Here is a 24,067-nt window from a genome sequence, read left to right on the forward strand (position 1 = left end):
TCTCTATCTCACGTTATAGACCGTTGGTCAAACTACTACAGCTGTTTAATTTATTCAGCAATCCGAACTACTAGACTGTACGAGTATGTATACGTGGAAATAAACTCTTAGCTACTTCTATTCTAATTGTGATTACCACGGATATAGTAAATACCACATCACTTTTTAGCCCTAAAATAAAACTGTTCATATCAAAAATTGTATCAATGACGTCATAGAGATTAATAAACGAAAAGCTTTATAGAGCGCACTATCATTTATATCATTATTTATAGAACACTGACGCTGTAGGTAGAATCGAATCGACAGACGTAGGTCCTAATCTACACAGCACAAACATATACCACGGATACAGCCGGTGTTTGTGTGCGAGCCATTCATGAATTACCGACATGTGGGGGGACGCAATGGTGTGAGGAAAGGGGGACGTAGAGGAAAGGGGAGTTTGCTTGCCTCCCTGTTTATGAATGAGGTTATACGTCATTGAATCGATCGGCTCGCCCGGCGGCCGTGGAGAAGGCTGCGTCGCCACACAAGGGTAGCCCTGAAGCCGGTCGCACAACAGGTGGTAGTTTGACGCACCCGGTCACGATTTGCGACAAATTTTGTCACTCCAGTACTGACGTCATGTCAATTGATAAAATATCATCGGTATTAGAATCTTATCACTATCAAAACCATCTTCACTATAAGTACTCCCACGCAACTGCGTATTTTAATTTTGGCAGAAACGAGGATGTAACACTTATTATATTTAAAACAACTGCAAATACAACTACATAAGTATGCAATTAAAAAAACAATCATTTTATCATGTATACATATTGTAAGAACTTGAAAGGGCTTTGAAGTTTTGAACTTTGGAATACTGTTGGATTATGTTATTATTTAAGTATTTTACAATTTATACTATTTCTTGGTGCAGAATAAAGAACATAATATGTATATTTCTTTTCAAATTCTTATGCTTTGTCTTCAAGTATATATTAATGATAATTTGAATGAGTATGACTCATAAACCCATTATTCCAAATGTGTATTGGACACATCTCTCAATTCAATTTATTTTACAAAAAAATATCTGATTTAATTTCTCAGTAACAACACGTAGTGCGAAATATAAACTAAAGAATTCTATAAATACATATATAGCATTTGCACTTGGGGCGCCAAAGGAATTGGAAACAAGCTGATAATCAACTCGCAAATAGATTTAATTACATTCTGCCATATCGTATCCTTCGAGATATTAATTTAGTTCTATGAAGCACACAGAATTGTTGTCGAAATGCGTGATAAGATATTTTTATGGCTAGGTATTTTATTTTTAACAACTACACGTTCTGGGTGTCACATGTTGGGCGCCAAAAATTTTCTTTTTTTTGTTATAAATATAACATATTGCTTTTGGAAAATATCAACGACCTAAAGTTATAGGAAGCAGGATTACACCACACAACTTAGTGATTAGCAACAAGTTGATTACTATGATGATGATTTTTTATTTAATTCGTTCATTTCCATTAGGATCAATTCTTTTAGAACATCTATGTATTTCTATAATTATATCATTAATTGTGCTCCTGAAAGCCAAGATGTGTAAAAGGAACTAGATTTCTGCTGTATTTCTACTCGTTTCAGCTTCAGTATCTTCATAGTCGAGAGTTGGTTTTAATAATTTTACTAATTTGTACTGGTAGATGACTATAATTATGAATCAAGTACTGATACTGTGAAGTAATGTGCGTCACATTTATAATTCCCTCGAGGGGCGTCGGGTGGCCGGCTGCTGACGTCAGTGGCGCCGCCCTGTGAAAACACCCTTTTGCTACATAAACAACATAAATAACATGGAGACTCCACATCGAACAATCTTGCGAAAAGGGCTCGTTCTTTTCAATTTTACGATACCTATCTTTTATTTTTTTCTGATGTAGATTAGATATGTTTTGTAAACCTGCGAATTTCCATTCAATTCTTTAGATATCTCCTTATTTATTTTATTTTCAACTAGCTGATGCCCGCGACTGCGTTCGCGTGGCCGAAAAATTTTTGGTAAGGAGTCAAAATTATTAGAGATATTTAACTGTTCAGACAAAGCGTAATGATGACCTATACAGAAGATGCTCATGAGACTGAAAAACGTTTGTTAACGCGTCATTTCTATATTTCCTATAGTTTAGCTGGACTATCATAGTTCTCCATTAGATGTTCCAGTTTTCAAAATCATTTATAACCTGATGTTGCCCAGGCTTAATATAACAAAAAAGTTTCATTCGAATCCGTCCAGTAGATCTGGAGATTAGCGTGTACAAACAGACAGACATACAGAAATCAGACAATTTTTTTTTTAAATTCTAACTTTATTGCTATGACTGTATCGCCTAATTTTATTTTTATGTAAATATATTCCATGTACCGATTTTTTTTATTATTCTTATGAAGTGTACCTATTGACATATTCAATTTACAGATTTTTTTCTACTATTTTATTATATGTATTTATAATCTAAAATTCCAAACTCTTTCCTCTTGGTAACACCGTTGGTTCTACTGGAAGTACCCATGAGATGTTTGCCCGTAATACTAGTAGTTTTGCTGCATTTTGCTGTTCCGTGGTAGTAGGTATGCATAAGTTTGAATAACGATTCCATCAATTTCTTACTATTTGTTTACTATGAATGCATCGAAGTCTACTACTACTACGTCTTTGACTTAATTCGGTAGTTAGTACCTACCTATTATTTCCCTTTTGCGCTTTATGTCACCTACTCTTCGGGATCGGGTCTACCTATGTTCTATCATTTTTATTACTCCTAAAAAATAATAAACTAAACCTAAAAATTCAGCATGTCGACGTCAATGAAGAATCTGCTCGAGATTAGACCATTGGAGTGGTTGTTGGCGTAATAATAAACGTGACAGCGAGTGACGCACGCTCTCACCGCGTCGCGGCTCATCCGTGTCCATGCCAACATTGCTATTTGATGAGTACACTTTATTTCGCGCTTTAGCGTCACTCGCCGTTATCGGTCAACATATAGGTAATTGGTGGAAAGTCGGGTTTTTCCCGTTTCTCCGATCGGAAATCTGATTGGTAAAAGAAGCGGGAATATTTATTCCCATTCCTCCGATTAATCATATCGTACAATCTAGTGTAAAATAAATCATACAAAATTTTGCCGATTCTAAATACTTAAGAGGGATATACACTCCATACCAAATAAACTTTTTTAGAAATACACACACTACCTATGTAGTTACTTATTCAATTGGGTAGGTAAATACTTTCTAGCACTACTAACTAAACTTGTTAAACTTTTTAAATAGTATTCCCAATATCTGACTACCATCATGATTTAAATGTCTTTCTGTGGGTACCTACACTGGTAGATTCTTAAGTGCACTAGGTATGTAGAGGCTGAAAATAGTGTTAGCCATAATGCACGCGATAAGAAAATAACTGAACTGATTTCATCCATGTCATTAGTAAATATAATTAGGCGGGTATTACATCATACTGGGGTTTCTGCCCATTTGAAATCCATCCAAAAGCCAAAACACAGTGAGTCACAAGAAGAAATGTGTCTAATGATACACCACTGTATTTATAGTCGGCAGAGGCGGCGGCATCCTCACCTACAATTGCATTTTGCAACATAGGCTATTAATATCTTAGTACCTACTCTCTTTTCGTACCAAGTTGGACGTCACGCGTGTTTCTAAAACTTTTCAATTAGAAGTCGTTATTTTTTAGCACTATTTTGCACTAACTTTGCTGAAGACAGACAGAAAAATTGTTGGTACTTACCGAATTACTTTTTCAAGACCGTCGGCCTGTTATCAAAGAGGGTCCCAGATTCGAACCCCACTCGTGCCACATGAGTTTATATACCAATCTGACTCACGTATATTCGTTTACATACACCACCACCACAAGAAGACCGAACAAGATAGATTACATAGTATCTATAAAACTGAGATACCTACCCACGTTGTTGACTTTTTGTTTTATTATGCATTTAATACGCGTCATTATCTTTTCCCTTTAGCGATATTTTAAAATTCAGTGTTTCAAGAAGTGGCTTGTTTACTTTGCTTGTTGTTTGTGTACGTGGATAAAAAATACTGAGAAGAACTTAGGTTCATTCTTTACATAATCGTCAGTAATACTAAATTGTTTTTTACAACCAACTACAATGGGGAGGTAGGTCAAAGTCAAAAACATTTATTGCAAAATTTGTGCTTGTACATGTACATACGAGTACAAACATGCAAGAATGCTAAGTTTAAGTGAGAGTTTCAACAGATTACCTACCCTTTCAGGCATGCAATATTTTTCAATAACAAAATCAATACATATAATAAAATTGAAGAAAGGCCAAATTTGTACATTGGATATTTTTTTTAATTCTTCATGGAATATACTTAGTTACTGATATAGATGACGAAAATATAGTTTTGGAAATTTTTGTCTGTCAGTCTGTCTGTCTGAACGCGCATCACTCGAAATCTACTGGACCGATTTACTTGTAATTTGGTATGTAGGTACCTTATATACCGGGTTAACATCTTAGATACATTTCATCCCGGTAAATGGTCAGGTTCCCGTAGGATAATTGAAAAACTAATTATGAATCAAAAATGCCTCAGAATCCCGTCATCTTATAGACATTTCATCCTGGAAAATGGGGTCCTATAGGAAAATTAGATACATTTCATCCCGGTAAATGGTCAGGTTCCCGTAGGATAATTGAAAAATTAATTATGAATCAAAAATCCCGAAAAATGAAGGGGTCCTGTAGCAAAATTACAATAACAATCCACGAGCCGATATACTTTAAAATTTTGTAGAAAGGTATAAAGAGAAACAACAAACAAATTATTTTTATCGATTAAAGTCTGATATAGATATAATGAGCGCAGTATGTATCAATATGTATCAGTATAAAACTCTTCTGTTACTGAGTGACTGACTGACAGACAACGTACACCCGAAACTGCTGGGCGGGAAGCTGAAATTTGGCATGTAGGTGAGTGTAGGTGAGCACTAAGAGAGGATTTTTGGAAATTCTACTCCGAAGGGGGTGAAAGGGGTGAAAAACGGTGAATATGAAAGTTCTACACCGTTGAAGTTAGTGACTTGAAAATTTGAAGTTTGGTTATTTACAACAAAGTAATGAATACGTGTTTCAGATTTTTCCGAAAATTAACCCTCAACCCCTTTATAAGGGGGGTGAAATATAGTATGGGACTTAATACAATTTTCAAGATAAAAAGCTGAAAATTGGCACACTTACTTTTTGTAGCAAATAACGGTAATAGTAAATACAAAAATTGTTTAATTTACGTTTGTGGTTAATAAAAAACCGGGACGTAAAACGTCATGGAAAATGGGACGGCACGCGTTGCAGAAAGCGGGAGTGGGAGTAGGAGCGGGAAATGGGAAGGAGACACGTAGTGGGGAACAGGATGGGACACATTGCAAAAAACATGATGGCACACTATGTAGGAAACGGTACTTGCGGGACGAGACACACAGCGGGAAACAGATAATTGAACTAAAGATGAGAAAAAATGCGAATTTGAATCATATATGTTTACCAGTCTTACAGAGTACGCGATAAAAGAATTACTAAGATTTTGCTATGAAATTCACGCGGGCGAAGCCACGGGCAAAAGCTAGTTATCAATACAGGTACAATTATCTTAATTTTAATAAAATTACATTTACATAGCCATAAGAATGGTTTTTGAATCTAAAAGATTTTCATTTTTTGTTTTAGTTTTTTGATTTTAGTATCATAATCAAAATACTCATTTATATCATAGAATACTTGTTCTAAAAGCCATTTTTTGGTTTCTGTTTAAATTGTTGGCAATTAGAAATAGATTTAATATCTATTGGTAGATGGTTAAAAACTTTGATACCATTAATAAATGTATTTTAGGGTGCCATAGCCAAATGGCAAAAACGGAACCCTTATAGATTCGTAATGTCTGTCTGTCTGTCCGTCCGTCCGTTCGTCCATATGTCACAGCCACTTTTTTCCGAAACTACAAGAACTATACTGTTGAAACTTCTGTGAACCGCATTAAGATTTTACAACAAAATAAGAAGGATATATACTTATATTACTTAAGGTAAGATATCCCTTCTCTTTAAATACATTTCTTAATGATTCATCTGAATACATGTAGTAAATAATACTTATCTCTATCCTATCTCTATTAAGTCGAGCAAAAAAATATATCTTTTCTGAAGTATAAAAGTGGATTCACTATTTACCGATTTTCCCCAATACATAATCCCGTGGGTCAATTGAGGGTAAACATTACCATTATGGTAATGTTTACCCTCAATTGACCAGCAGCACGAGTAACTTTAGATGATGAATTTTCTGAAAGTGAGAGTGCACAGCAGTAGCTAGATATTTTTTTATTTACCTTACCTATGTGTGCTTTCCAATTTAGATAACAGTCGATTGTGAGTCCTAAATACTTATTCTCTTCTACTTGTTCTATTTTAGTATTTTTTTCCTGTACATCTAAAAGGTATGGCTATTTATTATAGTTTCGGAACTGCACTATTTTAGTTTTTAATAAATTGTGTGAGAGATGATTTATTGATCTAATCCATTAGGTAGTTATCTTTAAGGTCTGATTTGTCTCTTTTCAAGGCTTTCTTTATCTTTATTATTGTCAGACATAATAATTATGGCATCATCTGCAAACAATATTGGTAGTTCATTAATGTAAATGAGAAAGAGAAGTGGACCAAGTATGCTGCCTTGTGGCACGCCTAGAATGGTATTTTCTTGGTAACTCTCTTATTTGTAGGGTATACTTATTGCCTGCTACATATTTTGGTTTTTTAAATATGACTCAATTAGGTTTAATGGTATACCTCGAACTCCTATTTACATTTTCTAGTTCCTTCAGAAGTATATTATGTTTCATTCAGTCGAACACATGAGACATCTAGAAATAATCCTACCTAATAGAGCAGGGCGTAACATAACAGAGCATTTAGGTATACCTAAATGCTCTGTTATGTTGCGTAAAGATACCGTCCTCACGGTTATACTAATTAAGTATCAAAAGCAATAACAATAATCGATACGACAACAGAAGTCTAAAGCATCCACTATAATGTCGTGAACATTTGCAGGTAGGTACGGTGTTTCCCTACATTCCACTTCCACCCACTGAACCGCGTCCCTCGTTGTTGTTGGTGACCGCCGGCGCTATAGCCGTGGGAAAACTCGCGGCTTGGCATAGCCCACGACATACTATTTGTTTGTATAATTTTCTGAGGACACTTACAAGTGACATAGCGTGACACTTCACGTGACTCACACAACCTTTTCAAAACATTCAAATTGTCAGCATAGCTACTGACGCCTATCACATACAAAATATTCAATCGAAATTGAGAAACTGACAGTCTCTCATCAATTCGTAGAGCATTTGGAAACTTTCGAAGAAAACAATCTTCAACGCGCTAACTGTCAGTTTATTAGATACTTCAGCCAAGTTGTAACTACAAATAACAAATGAAATAGACTCGGCACCGAAATAGACGGCGCACTGAAACAACGGGTCGAAATAGCATCCCGCCTCCGAAGTCCGAACCAAAAGTAGTCAAGTTAATTTTAGAACGATTCCCGCAGGGACGTTTTCATCCCGTGATTCACCTGCTGGAAACTCGATTGTTCGCATTTTACGTCAATCGGTTGCGTGGTGTTTACGAGCGAAACGGCAGTGCGCGGGAGCGTCAGCTGATGGCCAGGAATAGCCCTGACATCGCGGCCACGCTATGCCGCCTGCGCCCGCGCACCCACAAATAGCGTGCTATAATTAGATGTCGGTGAAATCGTGGGTTTGTTATTTTTCTTTATCGTCTCCGTTACGCGATAATTGGGTTAGCGGCTGCATGTGGGCCTGATCGGGCGTCGGCGTGTCTCGCCTGGCCGGGCTGCCACCGCGCACCTTGCTGCGGCCATTGTCCTGACGCATAATACGTGCAGTCATAAACCCAAGTCCCGTGAAAAGACATTATCGATATCGATGAAATCCATTTTCAATCAATATGAAGTTATCAAGAATTGTAAGTATTATTAAATGGTATATTCATAAAATACTCTACTTTTGTAATGCCTTTGCCATTTCAGTCTGCTCTCCTTGTTCTACAACGCCAGGGACCACCCTGGGTTGTCTGTTATCCAATCATTAACCTGTTCGTTCAAGATCTTTTGAAACGGTTATCCACCACCTGCTCTGCCTTATTTTCAGGGACAATTGGGCTTATTTTATTTTAAAAAGGACTGTACTTAACAAGTATTAAATTAAAGCATTTTTTCTTTCCCTGCAGCATACTCTAAGTACAGCCTCATTTATCACACCTACAAAACTGATTGCAAATATTAAGCATACGAAATTTAATTTCATCCTAATGGAACGATAAGTATAATGTTATACTTTCAGTATGCAATGCATGCAAAGTACGAAATGCGAAACGTGGACGAGGGAGCGTAAGCGCACCTGATGTAGGTGGTGCTTCCAAGAAGCTTGGGAAGAAGACGGGCAGATCCGAGGTAGTGACGGGTGTGTTGAGGTCAGCCGGCGTTCCAGTCGGAGTGAGCACCGGCGCTGGTTTCAAAGCACAGTCGAATCCTAAGGCTCCCATGTCAGCCAAGGAGAGCAGGTCCTATACCACAATTGATGTCTTATACAATGTATTATAGAATAGGACTACTAGAGTAGTATCTGCTCTAACAATCTACGTTTATTTTCCGTACACCTATATAGGTGTACGGCGTACTCCTCTATTTATGTAACTATTTATATGAAATATCTTCGTGATTTGATGACTGGTACAATTTTTCTAGGAACTTTCTGCGTCGATATACTTATGAACCCGTTCCTGATTTTCCTTAACACAGTATGTAGATACTCATAACGTATAAAATTAAATACTATTTACTTATGTAAATTATTCATAATTTTCTATTAAATGTGTAAATAATGTTCTTACCCATTATTTTTCGCTTAAATTAGGCGGTCCAATTTGCTAGGTATGGGATTCAGGATAAAAACAATTAATAATGAAAATAAACGTAGATTGTTAGAGCAGATACTAGTCTAGTATTACTATTGTATAATACAATGTACTTATACAACATCAATTGTGATATAGGGCATACCCTGCAATTCACAAACTATGTGGATCGTTACTTTTCGAAAAAAGAAAACGCAAAATAAACGCAAAACCAACCCACTAGAGCGGCTGGCACGCGCTTTATTCAATGAAACCAAGCGGGCGAGGAAGCTAGCAAACCTCGGAGATGGAGGCTTCGCGGCAGACACCCAGGGGCGGCGGGCGGCGGCGGGGCGGCGCGGGCGGTGGGCGGGTCGGGCGGTGACGTCAGCTTTGGGGGGGCAACTCGCAGTGCGATTGGCGGAGATGCGCGCGCCGCTACCGAATATGGGACTGCGGCTCCATTGATAAAACTGTGACGCGGGGTCGCGCGGCGCCAGTCCCCTTCGCACCGGCCGCGCGAGAGGCCGTCTTCACGCTGGCGTTGTACGTGATTCCGTTCGGCCAGTGGGCCGAGGAGCAGGTCGTGCCGGACGGGATGGGCACTGACGCGGAGCCCCCGACCGGCCCGCACCTGCTCTCCTTGGCTGACATGGGAGCCCTCGGATTCGACTGTGCTTTGAAACCAGCGCCGGTGCTCACTCCGGGTGGAACGCCGGCTGACCTCAACACACCCGTCACCACCTCGGATCTGCCCGCCTTCTTCCCAAGCCTCTTGGAACCACCACCTATATCAGGTGCGCTTACGCTCCCTCGTCCACGTTTCGTATTTCGTGCTAGTGCTGTTGTCACACGTAGCCACGTACGTCGTCCCGTCGCAATTCGTAGGCGACAACTGCCTCACCGGGCTGTAGATAACGTTATAAATAAACAAGTTTATTTGTATCTTTCGCGATTTTAAGTGCATTCATAGTTACGTTTCACTACAGCGTTTTCACAACGCTCGGTCGGTTCAAAAGTTTCAGTGTTATAGTCAGTTGATAAAGTGAAATGGAAAGTTCACCGGCCGGCGTCATATGGTCGGATCGATATGACAGCCGCCTGGAGCTTCAGTGTGCTTTTGCCGTCGCTATTTGTGTTCAACAAATCTTATTAGTGTGCAATTTTATGGTGACAGTTAAATATCATAGCAAAGTTAAATTGAAATACAAATAGTGATGACAATTGCATCTGACTTCAAAAGGGTAAATATAACTAAGACTTAAGCGAAAATATATTAGCCATCAAAATTAGATAGGTAGGTACTTAGTGCTTTGATAAATAAGTACAGATCACAAAAATTGACTTTATGGAGTTTCCCAAAACAAAAGGATCGGAACAGATATTTTAATTAAATTAATACTTATATTTTTGTCTTAAGGCCTTTTATCTAAAATTATTATAACCATATTATTGACAATTACTTAATAAAAAATATATTAAATGATAAGCACTAAATTTTGATTGTGAAATTTTGTGAAATTTTGATATCACAAACGTTGAGCTTAAAAACATTTATTTTCTTTTTTTATTTTAATCAACTGAAAAACGAACTGCTTAGTTTAAAGAAAAAAGCTTGTAAAAAATAAGCATACGGAAAGTCGATTCGGAATGAAAATATTTAAACAAAAATATGGTTTGACAAAAAATATTAAAGACGTGGAAATATTATAACATTATTTTTTTTACATATAACTATGCAATTAATATTTTGTATTAATTTTTAGTCGTTTCGTATTGTAGGCTTTACTAAATAATAAAGACAACTTGGTTAAAAAGACGTCGTTTAAAAATCTATGTGATCGTAAATTTAGTTTGATCTCGCAATAATGGACAGTTTAGATACGTAATTACAGTCTGATACAGTATCAACATCCTCTAGCTTATCGCCAGGACTCCATTCGCCTTCCGGTTGGACACGAATATCATGAAAAATATATTTAAATGCATTCAGTATTTTTTTAGACACAATATATTTTTTTATTTTTTATTCTATGAATTTTTTTTTTCTTTTTAAGGCTTTAAAAAAATAGAAGTCGATTTCAATGGTTTAAAAAAAGAATCTGTTCTATACGTACTTACTTATAGTATGGATAATTTAAACAATGTAAATATATTATGAAGTGTAAATATATTTCAAGTTATGATTATTATATGAAAGACAAAACTTAATGAAAGTTGGTAAAGCGCCAATTTGCCAACAGCTCTGTTAATAATAATAAAAATTATTTCAGAAGGCCTACCCTGAAACATAAACTTGTAGCACTTTTTAACGTCCACATATTTTCTCTTTTTCTCAAATCGTGTACGCATCGTGAAAAAAGAATTGAGAACTTGTGGACGCAATGACGTGCTATCTGTTATACGTTTCATGGTAGCCCCATATAAAAGTGTTTTAACGTGTGACTGTTGATGTGTCTCCTAATTAAATGGTTTATAACAAAAACTTAAAGAATGTGTTTCATCGTATTTGCCATCAACTTATAGAGTTGTTCTTTGTTGCAGGTACATTACCTGGTGATGAACTATCATTGGGATGTTCTCCCAGGCGGCATAAGCATGAAGCGTCGCTGTCACCGGGCACGCGCGCAGAGGATGCTAGCAACGCGTCTAGCGCAAGTGCTTCTTTGTATGGCCCGTCGTCGGGCGCGGCTAAACGTGCCCCATCGCCGCCACTGCAGTGGCTGATACCCTCTGGTCCTGGGGCGGGAGGCGTAGACAAATACTTTCAACAGGACTATGAGGAGCGCGTTGAATTACTGCCACCCGAGTGTCAGCCTTCTTACTGCCCACAGCCGCAGGCGTGTCCGGCGCCTCAACACTGCGAGTACCGCCCTCCACCTCAGCCGCAACCGCAGCACACGTGGGAGTCCCAAGAATACGCGACTGCACCCCAACCCACGCCGGGGCCGTCCGGTTTGCCTAAACGCGAGCCCTATCCCAGCCCAAGTGCGGCACCCGTGCAACTCGCTGAATACAACCCATCCACGAGTAAGGGACACGAGATCTTATCACAAGTGTACCAACAAAGTACACAACCATTGAGACTAGTCGCCGTGAAACCACGCAAATATCCCAACAGACCTAGCAAGACACCCGTCCACGAAAGGCCGTACGCGTGTCCTGTCGACGGTTGCGATCGCCGATTCTCACGGTCTGATGAATTAACACGACATATTCGTATCCACACTGGGCAGAAGCCTTTCCAATGTCGCATATGTATGCGGTCATTCAGCAGGTCAGATCATTTAACGACCCATGTTCGGACGCACACGGGTGAGAAACCGTTCGCGTGTGATGTTTGCGGTCGTAAATTCGCGCGGTCGGACGAGAAAAAGCGACATGCCAAGGTGCACCTGAAGCAGCGGCTGAAGCGAGAGCGGGGCGGCGGCGGACCGGCGCACCACCACGAGCCGCACCCGCACGCGCCCCTCTAGCAGCAGGCCGAGCTCGCGCCCGCACCCTCGCCTGCACATTCCAGTGAAGGCGGGGATGCGTCCGCGACCTGCGACTCCTCGGACTCTGATTAAAATGAACTTTACTTTCACGTTGAAGTTATCAAATAATTTCATCGCTTAGGTGTTAATGAATTGTCTTTAACGAAGCTTTATTAACTCTACATTTTGTAAATTCACTGAAATTTATATATATCTTTTTATACGTATTTGTAATTAACATAAGAATGAGCTCGTTGTATTTATTTAGATAGGTAGATTAATTGAAAGAACATGACTGGGATCAAACGTGAATACGAAGCGATGCGGCCTAATGACCAGTGCCCGCGAGTTTGTATGTTAATGTGTGACGATCCGTGCCTCTGCGCCGGAGATAGAAATTTTTACTTACTATCGTCTTACACGTAGTATGAACACATATCTTTGTCTGATGATAGTCCGTAGCTAAGCTTATTTCTTCAGAAGATATGCGTGCGTGAGTGCATAATAGTGATTGTAAGGAAAGTGATACATTTACAAATGAGCCTAATCGCAGGTACTAGCGATGCGAAAGAACGTTTACCACACTGCGAGCACTAAGTGGCATTTAGCACCTACCGGTGGTATACCTTCTTTAGCTTCGATTACCTACAGAGCATTCTAAGTATTCTATTTAATATTCTTATACTTGACAAAACTAACGTGAAACTGTGCCATTAATTTAACTTTACGACGTGCCACTGCAATTTTAATTTAATAACTAAGTGTAACACGACTGCTACATAAGTGATAAACTTTATTTTATTATATTTCTAGTCGAAGTTAAAAATATGAGGGTGAGATTGTCGGCTATTTTTTTTTCTAGACATCTATCTCCTAATAATGAAGATTTTGTTCTCGACAGCTGCTGTCAGTCTTTCTTGCTCAAATGTTTTATTTTAACTAATTGCTCAATTTCTCTTTTTTTCACGTATTAGTCTATATAACCTTCAAACTTTTATACCCCTGCTGTACAGTATTTCTTAGTTGTTGGTCTTTCGAGCTCTCTTTGCATTGTCGCACTTGTTATTCTACTGTTCACTATCCTGATTCTTACCCAGTGGCATATATTTTTATAACGTACGTATTATATAGACTAATCTAGTTAATAGTGTATGGCGGTAAATTATGATCTCTTAATCATTATTAATTATTTCAAGTACCTATAGCGAAGGCCCTTTATTTATAATACTCATAAGTTTTGTTTAGATATAAATTACGTATAAGATTCATTTCTAAAGTGTAATTTCAATTACTGTGATTATGTTGTTGCATCCCTGTCTGAAGGGATGGAGCGACCACTGCGACCAGTGATTGGTTTCGCGGGCTTTTTCACAACGGCTCAACTTGGTCCCACGTCGGACAAACGTTGATAGCGTCCCGTCGGTCTTAATTCCGCCATCTGTTGTGAAAGAACCCATTGTTTCATTAAAACTTATTTGCAACCATGTAGACCTAGCCATTATAGATGTGGTTTTCTTTTATACGAGTACAAATTGTGCACAAAAATTTCCGAGTTCACAAATTTAGAATGGCCTTTATGATACACTCTATTGTAAATTACTAGTTTCATGAGATGAATCATCATGTCATTCGTTTTTACTTTAGTATAAGATGATGTTTCAAAAACAAACAGTGCAATCGCAACAAAAAACAGAAGTTTTTATAATACAATGTCTTCAGCAAACAGGCAGTGATAATTACACAACAGGGTGGACCTTTCAATAATGTTGGTCGTTATGAATTTAAGATATCTGACAATAATAAAATTACTCGATGGATATGGGAACGGTAACACATTTTGGAGATTGTGCTAAAGTATAATAGTAGTTTCTTACTGAAAATCACGCACAATTATAATGTATGAAAAAGGTTTAAAACTTGACTACCTATGTACATATCGTTCCCAGAAATAAATCTACATTCAATATTGTTGCAAAAGCTCAGGATTTTTGACACGTAGTCGTATTGTAATGTATGTCAGTTTTGTAATGTTCGTCAGTTATAAACTCTCACGACCATACATTTATGTTCTTGGCAAGTTTGATGTTCGAGTTTATAATGTTTTTACTGTTATACAGAGACGAAGTCTCCGATAGGCAAGGCTAGCGTAGATAGGTATTTAAATAAAACGTATTCATGTTAGTCAAACGACGAGTGACAATTGAAACGGAGAAGACTAAATTCTTAACATTTACGTAATGTTGCATCGCGTTAAAGTTATATACGGTGTTTGTATAGGTTACGAGTTGCGTTGCGACTTGCTTGCCGTTTGTTGGGCGGTCGCTGTACCCAGTCCGGGCACGGCGACTCACATTGTTGATAACCTCTAGGTACTACGTGACAATCAGTGTTGCGATAGCGTGCATCATACCTGTTACATTTCATGTTACTATATCTTGGCGATCTTTCATAACGACAACTGTTAATAGTGTTCATATATGATACCTACTTAATGGGTACGGAATCTTTACGAATTTTTTGTAATACGATAATTATTTTAAGCTGTCTCTGTATTTCACCAGAGTGAAAGATGTTGTTGATGTTCTAAAATATAAATAGTATAAGTAAGTAGCTATTGTTAAATCTCACTAATTTTTACTAAATTCTATTTAATATATTTGTAAATACACGGACTAAATTTCGATTTAATGTGTATATAAGAGAAAAAGAAATTTTTATTTAATATGAAATCCACCTAAGGTGCGAAAATACAAATTGTTGAAAACTGAATTTTGAAGTTTCCTTTTATCATTAACATTATACGACAATAATAAATCCCACAGTTACTGAAAAAAAGAATAAATTGCCGACGACACCTAATTGCTTATGCCGACGAAAAAATTGAAAATAGGTATAGCTGGCAACTAGGTAGGTACTTGGAACGACTAGTTAAATTTAGAGACTAATGAATATTGGCACACCGCATTGAGGATTGTTCCTGTTTTAACATTGTTCGAGATTGAAATATTAACCGACTTGTGTTTTTGTTGATTTATTTTTAAATGCAGCAAATTTCATACTTATTGTCAAAAGTTGGTTAAAATCAAATTGAAATATGTTGCACTAAGATCAGCAATCATGTTATTACTATTTTTTAATATTAGTTACATACGTAAATAATTCTTACCTCTCAATTTTCGTGACAACGAACAACATAGGTACATGTGTGTAAATGTCTTCTATTCTTTATTATAGTCATTCCACGACATATTTCTTTGGCTATCCTCTGCTTCTTCTGTATTAACCGAAACCAAATTATATACGATTGTTTTTATTCTATCACTACTGCCAGCCAATATCGTATCGTACATAGCCATATCCAGTAGCGCCATCTGTTAGCTAAGCCTAATGCCAGCTCCACATTGTCGCCGAACTCACGACACATGCCGACGCGAATGCGCGAACAATGCGTAGTTAGTATGAGTGCTTTTGTTTACCGCAATGAAAAACCAGCAATGTATACCGAATCCGGCAAAGTTTGGCAAATTGTTCGACATTTTGGAACCGGCATCAAAATAAGCGTAACAACACGCAACAGTAAAAAGCAAAACCACACAAAAGCAACACCACACAATACAGAAGCATCAAAATCTTGGTAAAAGCCACAAAAGCGAAGAACAATTACGTATATAATACATTAGCAGGAAGATAGCGCTATTTATTACTTTTTAGCAAAAATAAATGTATCTTACTAATATTACAACTTTCAGTTCAATACATCACTGTATTTAAGTTGGCGCAAAAAATCAAATAATGAATTAATCTATTAAAACAAGATTTTAAAAAAACTCAATAAAGAAAAAAAAACAGTTAAACAGAAATAAAATTTATTTTATATCAAAAGTTTAAATAGCACATATTCACCTCGGCACAACCATCATATAATTAAAATGAACATACCTATGAAATATAACTCCATGTGATAATGATAATATGAACATTTAACCAATTGAATTATTTTCCCTCTTCTCCTAGTACTTGCAGTCGGGTAAAAAGGCAAACCTAGCATTAAAATGCATAATATTATTTGCGTAATTGTTTGAAACTTTACATATATCATAACAATCTAACATATGTAAACTTAAAAAAAAAATGTAACTTTCTGTGATTTTACAACTAGCCGTCTGCCTGACGTCAACCCTCCTTGGGAATGCTATTGAAGCCTATCAGCGGCCTAAGCTATGTGTCCCTTAGTCGCCTCGTACGACATCCACGGGTACGTAGAGTTCTATAAAGTATGGAAATTAACCTCAGACATTCTCCTATACATTCTTCATCAAACATGTTATGGGTTGAAAACTTAAATATTAATCATATAATATAAATTTTTAGCAAATTGACAAACGCGACTAGCTCGCTATCATTTATAATTTAAAAATTCATATCAAGTTAAGATGTAAATTCTAGATATTTTCTATGAAACAATATCTAATAAATTAACCTTAACAGATATAATGAGAAAATAATTAAACGCACAATCGGTAATAGCATAGTATGTATGGCACCGAAAATTTACAACAAAATTCCAAATCAATATACAAGCACCTCAAGTCTTTATTAACTGATAAATGTTATTATACTTTAAATTATTTCTTTAATGATAGACTCGGATAGAATTAAGGGCTAGTATACATTTTTTGTTTTGGATTTGTAGTGGATAGCATGCTCGTCTTTATTTATTTATATTTGCATACCTATATTCGGTGAAACATGTAGGTTTAATTCATATTGACATCAATTTGTCTATTTGTACTCATGTTTTTGGCAAAGAAATGTTTTCTTTCTTTCTTAATCAATCTTGCTATGGAAACTGCACCTAAGTACATCATCAACTTAGATTTATTTTGAAACTAAAAAGGACAAGGCAAAATTCAAAGAAAACAATGTATTTGTGAAAAATAACAATGCATATATTTTTACGTTCTTCCTTACCAATGAAATAACGACCAGGTAAAAAGAATCTTTATATAATCAAAGCACAACGTAAAACGCAGGTTTTGAAACAGCAATATATACAAACAATTGACGTTACAAAGTTATTAAATTAAAACATTTAAATTCGATTTAAACCAAGACAATGTTACGCCATAATTAGGCTTTAAATTTATCTACAGTCAAAAACATTCGATTCAACCAACTTTTTGGCCATGATCTGAATACGAATTCTTTTTTTTTAATTACAATAGCTTTTGTTCGCTTTTTAAAATTCTGTATTGACGGCCAAGACCAAGACAGAGAGCAACGTTGATTGGCATTTTTATTTTATCAAATAAGTATAGTTTCCAGAAAAGGGAAATTGTGTGGCAAATTCAATCATTACTCATAAATAGTAAAAATTTAAGGGACACGTCCTAGGTGGTAGCCAATTGGCACAACAAGCCTTCCTTCCGCCAGATTTCCTTTGTGACTTTACAAAAACAATAGCAACATTCTAAATATTTCGTTTGATGTAAATATGTTTTTTTTAAGTTTCCATAAATAATAAGACGGTGAATTCAAAATGACCACTAAATCGTTCGGATATATATAGGATTGTTTCGGTATTTTAGATTGAGTACCTACCCTGAGTTTCATATAAAATTTTAGTCATAAAATGCTGTCTCATTATTCCGAAATCAAATAATGAAAAAGTTGATAGCGGCCAGCTTCAACTAAAACGCGGTTGATTTTAAAAAATAAACAAGACGATTTAAATATAAGCGCAAACGCGGTTAGTCCTTAAAGACTAGTACAGCTGACTGACCTGCTTAGTTTATACAGCCGTTTATGGCACGCTGATGCCCGCAACTTCGGTTTATAAACAAATAAATTGTCTAAATAATAGAAAACTGCATCAAAATCCGTTGCGTATCTTAAAAGAAGAAAGCGGAAGGCGACTTTGTTTGTCATGTAGTGATCTGCGCTGGCTCCAGTATTGCCTATAGCTTCACAATTCACAGTAGTGTGTCATCATCGCTGGAGGCTGTGAGAGCCGTCGTGGTGTGTCAGTAGGGCTGCGGCGCGGGCTCGTCGTCGGCAGTGAGCAGGTTGGGCTCGGACTCGGAGCGGCGCTTGAGCCCCTCAGCGTCGGGCGCCGGGCTGCGCTCTAGAGGCGCCGCCGCAGCGCCCGATGCCGCTTTGATGTCCGGCGCACTGCGCGACAGGTCCATCTACACGACGACACATATCTTCAGAGGAAGAAGTACGGGTTTGTGTTTCACTTCTCACTACAGAGTCAATTCGAAGTGAGCGCAGAGTACCAATCGCGTTGCGGTGTGGTTGTCGTAGCGTCACAATGGAGCACTATGATTGGTTATCTGCGTCTCACTGCGAAACGAATCGTTAAGATGTAAATAGCAAAGTCGCACTACGCACAATGATATCTTATAATATGTATGATAATATATATACGACATGGCTTTCACAACTGCAGTATACATTCTAAATATACATCTACAATGTGGTTTTCATGCAAACATCTATTAGCTTTGTCTTGAGAGTCGATAAAGTGCCCCATACATGACATCCAATGGAGAATAAAGAGTGATATTATTCCAGGGCGGGCGATAACTATATGCCATATGCCAAAACCACAGGTCTATATACTACTAGCTGTGCCCCGCGATTCACAACGTAACATCAGGCAGGGCTCTATCTAAAATATTTTCAACTATCAGATTAGTTATGAAACATACCAATTCAGGTTCCAAATAATCTCCGGACTCCTGCTTAACTTGGGCATTCATTTTGTCATTGAGATAACACACGCCATTAAGATCTATGGCGCTGTTAGAAAATATGGCCGCCGCTCCTACGGACGCGTCTACTAGTGGCTCACTCTGAAATAAGTAAATTATATCGCCTTTATAATATTAGTGGCATACCAGTTGCTTCTGGTGAAAGAAGTATTGACTTCGTTGACTGGAAAAGATCCCTTTCTGGTATAAGTTCGTCGTTGTATGTGTCTTTTTTTATAAGTATGTGTTTTCGTGCAATAAAGACAATACACACAAACTAAAATATATATTCACTTACTAGAATACCATCTTCTGGTATTAGGAACTTCAGTTGAGCTGTTTTTTTTGGCGGCACTGCTTCTACTTCCGGACTTTTAAACACTTCCTTGACTATTTCCTTTTGCTCCCTAGAAAATAAACAACATTGAGTTCGACATCTATAGACCTGCAACACCAGGTGTTGCCTAGTTTACCTACTCTGTGCCATAGGGTCTTTTGCCACAGTGCCCTGTAATTACACTGCCTCTCTCACCCTTCAAACTAGAACACAACGATGCAAGCACAGCTGTTTGGTGGCAAAAATAGATGTGAGGTGATTCGAGAAGGTCTACACATATATAAATACGACATACCAACTTATTTCACTTACTTTTTAGGCGTTGTATGATGACTCTCATTCTTCTCCATTTGGTGGTGTGCAATCAAGTCACATGCCTTACCAAGGATTACTATAGACACTAATACTCTAACAGTTATTAGGCACAAATATGCTATGAATATTAGGAAGATGGCTGCGAATCTGAAACAAATCAAATTATGTTTTTAATTATATTATATGCATCTGCTAGATGCGTCCCGGAGTTCGACTCCATGGGAATTTCTGTATTAAATGTATCCATTAAATGTATATGTGTTATTCCAAGCCTTTTACACATGTACCAAATTTTATCAAAATCTGTAGATTCATATTTGAACGAAAAAGTGCAAAACTTTCTCACTTTCACATATAAAGTCAATTAAAGATCTACGAGAAATGTTGTGAGAATGTCTATTAGGAAAACGGACATTTTAAACATTTGATAATTATTGAGCATAAATTAATTGCATTTGTCTTCATGACATGAATATTAATCAAACAAATTTGTATTCAATACATATTTGTTTACAGTGTTACTAACGATTAATATGATATTAATTTTATCTTTAGAAATTTTATTGTTTTATTAGATGCTATAATAATACTAAAAGCAGTTAATCGCTAGTACTTTTGTAATGTGAATTCGTTTTCAAAATGCTTGTAATCTAAAACCGTAATATTTGTCTATAATTTACCGATTAAGATAAATAGAAGTTTCAGTGGAAAGAAAGATGAGAGACAGATATTTTTATAAAATTAGAAGAGGCGTTTCAGTGACAGACTCATTATATCTGTAAAAACATACAGATCATCATCAACATGTATCACATATTTATCCCTTGCGGGGTAGATAGAGTCCAGAGTTGCGAAACCCAAAAGCGACGTTTAGCTTTATGGACTTATTGCTGGAATTGAGATTAAATAGTGACAGGTTGCTAGTCCATCTACAGGAAGAATCTCAAGTTTATAGTTCTTTCTCTCAAGTTTATAATCCCTTGACTGAATTTTACAATCTGCGCGGGAGGAGAAAAAGCTGGCAAATTCTGTTCTTATTTCGCTTTTAGACCAGACCAGCAGAAAGACTTAACAACATACCCATCAATTTTGACGGCGTGAATCAACACCCTGGTGATGACGACGCCCAATGGCAGTGGAATGAAGCCCATTCTCCGCGCCACCAGGTCCGAGTGATCGCTAAAAGCGTATTTCTGTCTGGTTTGGGCTACATCGTACGCCAGACTCACTGTGTATTCGCGATACACACCATATGGAATCTCGTTAAATCTGTAACACATAACTTCAGTTAGACATTTTCTGAACATTTTCCCGGATTCTTCCCTAGCCATTAAGCGTCGGAGCCAAGCGTAAGCTCAAGTTAGAGAGTAAAAAGTATAAACCTTTCATGTGAAATAGAGGCGAAAAAGTAGGAAAACGGACCCTGGAATCTGAGGAAGCCACCGGGAATCGCTCAGATGAGATAAAGAGAGTAAACCTTTCTATTACATGTTATTAATAAGAAAGTAAAATTTATTTTAATTTTTTTTTTCTATTTAAGAGCCTATGCTTATCAATACTATGTCATTAAATGGATGTAATACACGCAATTACGTTCTTTCTTACCAATAATAGTGAAGTTCCCACAATATCTATTTATGGTAAGATATTGCCATTCTGATAAATTTTTATCAGATAATACATTTGTATTAGACACATGTTTTGTAGTGTTGTATGTTTTGAGTAACTAACTGGTCCTATTCAATACTCAGGTACAAAGTTGCAATAGCTGCCCAGCAAAAAATCATATTCATGCAGTAAACCGTTGAGGAGTTCCCATCTCTGGAGCCATTCCTGGGTGCATTATCAGATCAGGTTTTCAAATTTCAGCTCAATCATATAATACATATATAGTTGCCTACATGTTACTTTGCAAGTTAAATAAAAGCTTGTAAAAGTAAAATACGTTACCTGGTAATAAATGCGTGTTTCACCCAGTCGATTATAACTTCAAACGTAAGTACTAGAACACAATCTGGTGCAAGTATCCAAAACCTCTCTTCTCGCCAAACATATTCTTTCATAGTCTGCAGAACTACAATGAATAATAGCACCGAGAGATGCAGACGCTCTCTCACATCACTACATGACACTTGGAAAAGGTTATTCTTGTCAAACTTCTTAAATACACTGCCTTTGAGTTCTACAAACTGTAAAAAAAATTGCAACATCATTATGATAGCTTGAAACACAACCAAACAACAACAAATGGTTTTTCTTTTAACAGAAAGTTTTAGCAGACAAAATTTGACATGTCTCATAAAATCTTTATGATATACAAATTGAAATAAATTCTTGCACACAATGTATACAAAAAATTCAAATAAAAATCTGAATATCTAATTTTAAGTTAACACATTATATATTATTTAAGTTTGAGTGAATACTTACATTATTTGACATCATAATGATCAACAGGCTCTTATTGTTAGAATTGAAGGCCACATTCAGTGTTGTTGCTTGGAACAACACTAGCAGGCTGTGTAGAACTGGTGAGTTATGTTAAAGAAAATTTATCTAGCAATATTGAAGTTAATATTATAGTATACTGCTACTAATATTATAGTACTTGAAAATAGTTACTTAATTTTGAACTGATGAATCAAGCAGCAATATTCATAACATAAAATTATAGAATTTCAATAATACTCCGAGGTTCTATGGGAACCTTACTATTTATATTAAACAAATAGGTACAGAGCTTAGTTCTTACTAAGAAAGTGTAAACATTTATTCTTATAAATATTTACACACCCATCCCATACAAGACAAATCACATTAAAGAAGAAGAAAAGAGAAGAAAATATGATGAGTTCTTCAAAATTTATTTAAAAAGGATACAGACATAGGTCATTGCAAATATAAGATGAGGAATAACTCCTAAATGTTCCCTTCTTCGGTCTCTTGGTTCTGTTGCTGTCCAGAACAAAGCGTCTATAGTGTCCTGACCAAAAGCTGAAAAGAGCCTGTCACCAACTTCCAACATATTGTAAAAAATGTAAAGTTTCATTACACTTTGACTTTTTACCAGGTGATACATCATATTGGTATCAATGTACCACATAAGGAAGCTGCAAACTACCAAAATAAACCCTTTGAGAACATCACAAGTCTCAGCTGGTTTCAATATGCTCTTGCGTGAGTTTGAATAAAATCTGAAATTAAATATTACAATGTTAGTATCAACTCAAGCTTAAAATTGCAATACATAAGAAAATTAATCAGTAGCTAACTTGACAGATTAAGAAGATTAATAGTTGCGTCCAACTAGAACATATATTAATAAAACTATTACTACTACTAACCCAAAGCACCTCCTGAACAGCCTATTGAAGAAAGACCAAAATGCCATAATAAATCTTAATGGCAAAAATGTGTAAACAAATAAAAGTGAATCAGCACATTGAAAGAATCCATATGCCATGAACTTTTCCAACTCTTGGGGTATTTTTATAAAAGAGTATACTTTTTCTCTTCGAGCCGAAAATCTCTCTTCATCATGTTCAAGTAAATATCCACGCGTGAGCTCAACGTGCAAAAATGTCAATAAAGAGGATGACTTTTCGCCATCTGAAATAGCAAGTAGGTAGCAAATAGGTAAGCACATAATAATTTCTATCATCAGCACGTATTTATAGTGAGAACTAAAGTTGGTATAGAAATAACAAATTCACCTTTATTCTTCATTTCTTTAGTACACTTTAATTCAATATTGTTGTCACCAGAGAAATGCTGAACATTTGCTAAAGGTTTAAAGCGTAACCTTTTAGTGTGATCTTGCAAATCCTCATTTTTCATTGTTATTTGTAGTTAATAAAGAATTTTCAAGAGTTATCACATTTGCTAAAATCACTTTTATTTATTTATCATATGAATTACCTATAAAAATAATAAAAACATAACACTGAAAAATATAAACTTTTCCAGATTTTCCTAATTCACAAAGGGTAAGGGTACCGACCGGGGGAGGCGGGGGAAATCAAAATAGCTGTCGCTGTCACTGTTACCGTCATTTTGATAGATTTCTTTTTTCTTGTTAGAAGCTCACCTCACCTTGTTTGCATTGCAAAGTGTTACATTACAATCGATGAGACATAACCGATAT

The 24,067-nt window shown here is 36.6% G+C and overlaps 2 protein-coding genes across 6 annotated transcripts in view; one reads left to right on the forward strand and one right to left on the reverse strand.

Moving 5' to 3' along the window:
- The window catches only part of LOC128671898 (early growth response protein 1-B-like), a 33,328-nt gene extending 18,043 nt beyond the window's left edge, over window positions 1-15,285 (forward strand). For 2 of the 3 annotated variants that reach the window (XM_053748727.2, XM_053748728.2), the window contains exon 2: window positions 11,585-15,285. In XM_053748727.2, the coding sequence (XP_053604702.1) occupies window positions 11,585-12,516 (932 nt within the window). In that variant the 3' untranslated portion in view covers window positions 12,517-15,285. Of the gene's footprint in view, window positions 1-9,513; window positions 9,838-11,584 lie in introns of those variants that run through there. The other variant, XM_053748730.1, reaches the window with a different exon arrangement.
- Window positions 15,286-17,443: 2,158 nt separating this feature from the next.
- Window positions 17,444-23,909, reverse strand: LOC128671800 (uncharacterized protein). Of its 3 annotated transcripts, none has more exons than XM_053748566.2 (10): window positions 23,637-23,909; window positions 23,268-23,532; window positions 22,804-23,117; window positions 22,354-22,451; window positions 21,874-22,112; window positions 21,004-21,192; window positions 19,921-20,070; window positions 19,570-19,678; window positions 19,230-19,373; window positions 17,444-18,704 (listed from the first exon to the last, which is right to left on the reverse strand). In XM_053748566.2, exons 1-10 carry the CDS (start codon window positions 23,758-23,760, stop codon window positions 18,540-18,542), a joined length of 1,797 nt encoding a protein of 598 aa, XP_053604541.1. In that variant the 5' UTR covers window positions 23,761-23,909; the 3' UTR covers window positions 17,444-18,539. The 3 variants fall into 3 exon arrangements, with proteins under 3 accessions (XP_053604541.1, XP_053604542.1, XP_053604543.1); XM_053748567.2 differs by having other exon boundaries at window positions 18,582-18,722; XM_053748568.2 differs by lacking the exon at window positions 17,444-18,704 and adding an exon at window positions 18,723-18,861.
- Window positions 23,910-24,067: the final 158 nt, after the last annotated feature.

This window comes from Plodia interpunctella, chromosome 8 (assembly GCF_027563975.2).
Source record: "Plodia interpunctella isolate USDA-ARS_2022_Savannah chromosome 8, ilPloInte3.2, whole genome shotgun sequence".
In the NCBI taxonomy this organism is placed as follows: domain Eukaryota; kingdom Metazoa; phylum Arthropoda; class Insecta; order Lepidoptera; family Pyralidae; genus Plodia; species Plodia interpunctella.

Coding starts and splice junctions, on each gene's coding strand:
- LOC128671800 (XM_053748566.2), bottom strand. CDS start 23,760: ATGAAAAATGAGGATTTGCAAGATCACACTAAAAGGTTACGCTTTAAA. Junction 21,193..21,873: donor AAACACGCATTTATTACCAG/GTAACGTATTTT, acceptor TATGTGTTACAG/ATTTAACGAGATTCCATATG. Junction 19,679..19,920: donor CATCATACAACGCCTAAAAA/GTAAGTGAAATA, acceptor TTTATTTTCTAG/GGAGCAAAAGGAAATAGTCA.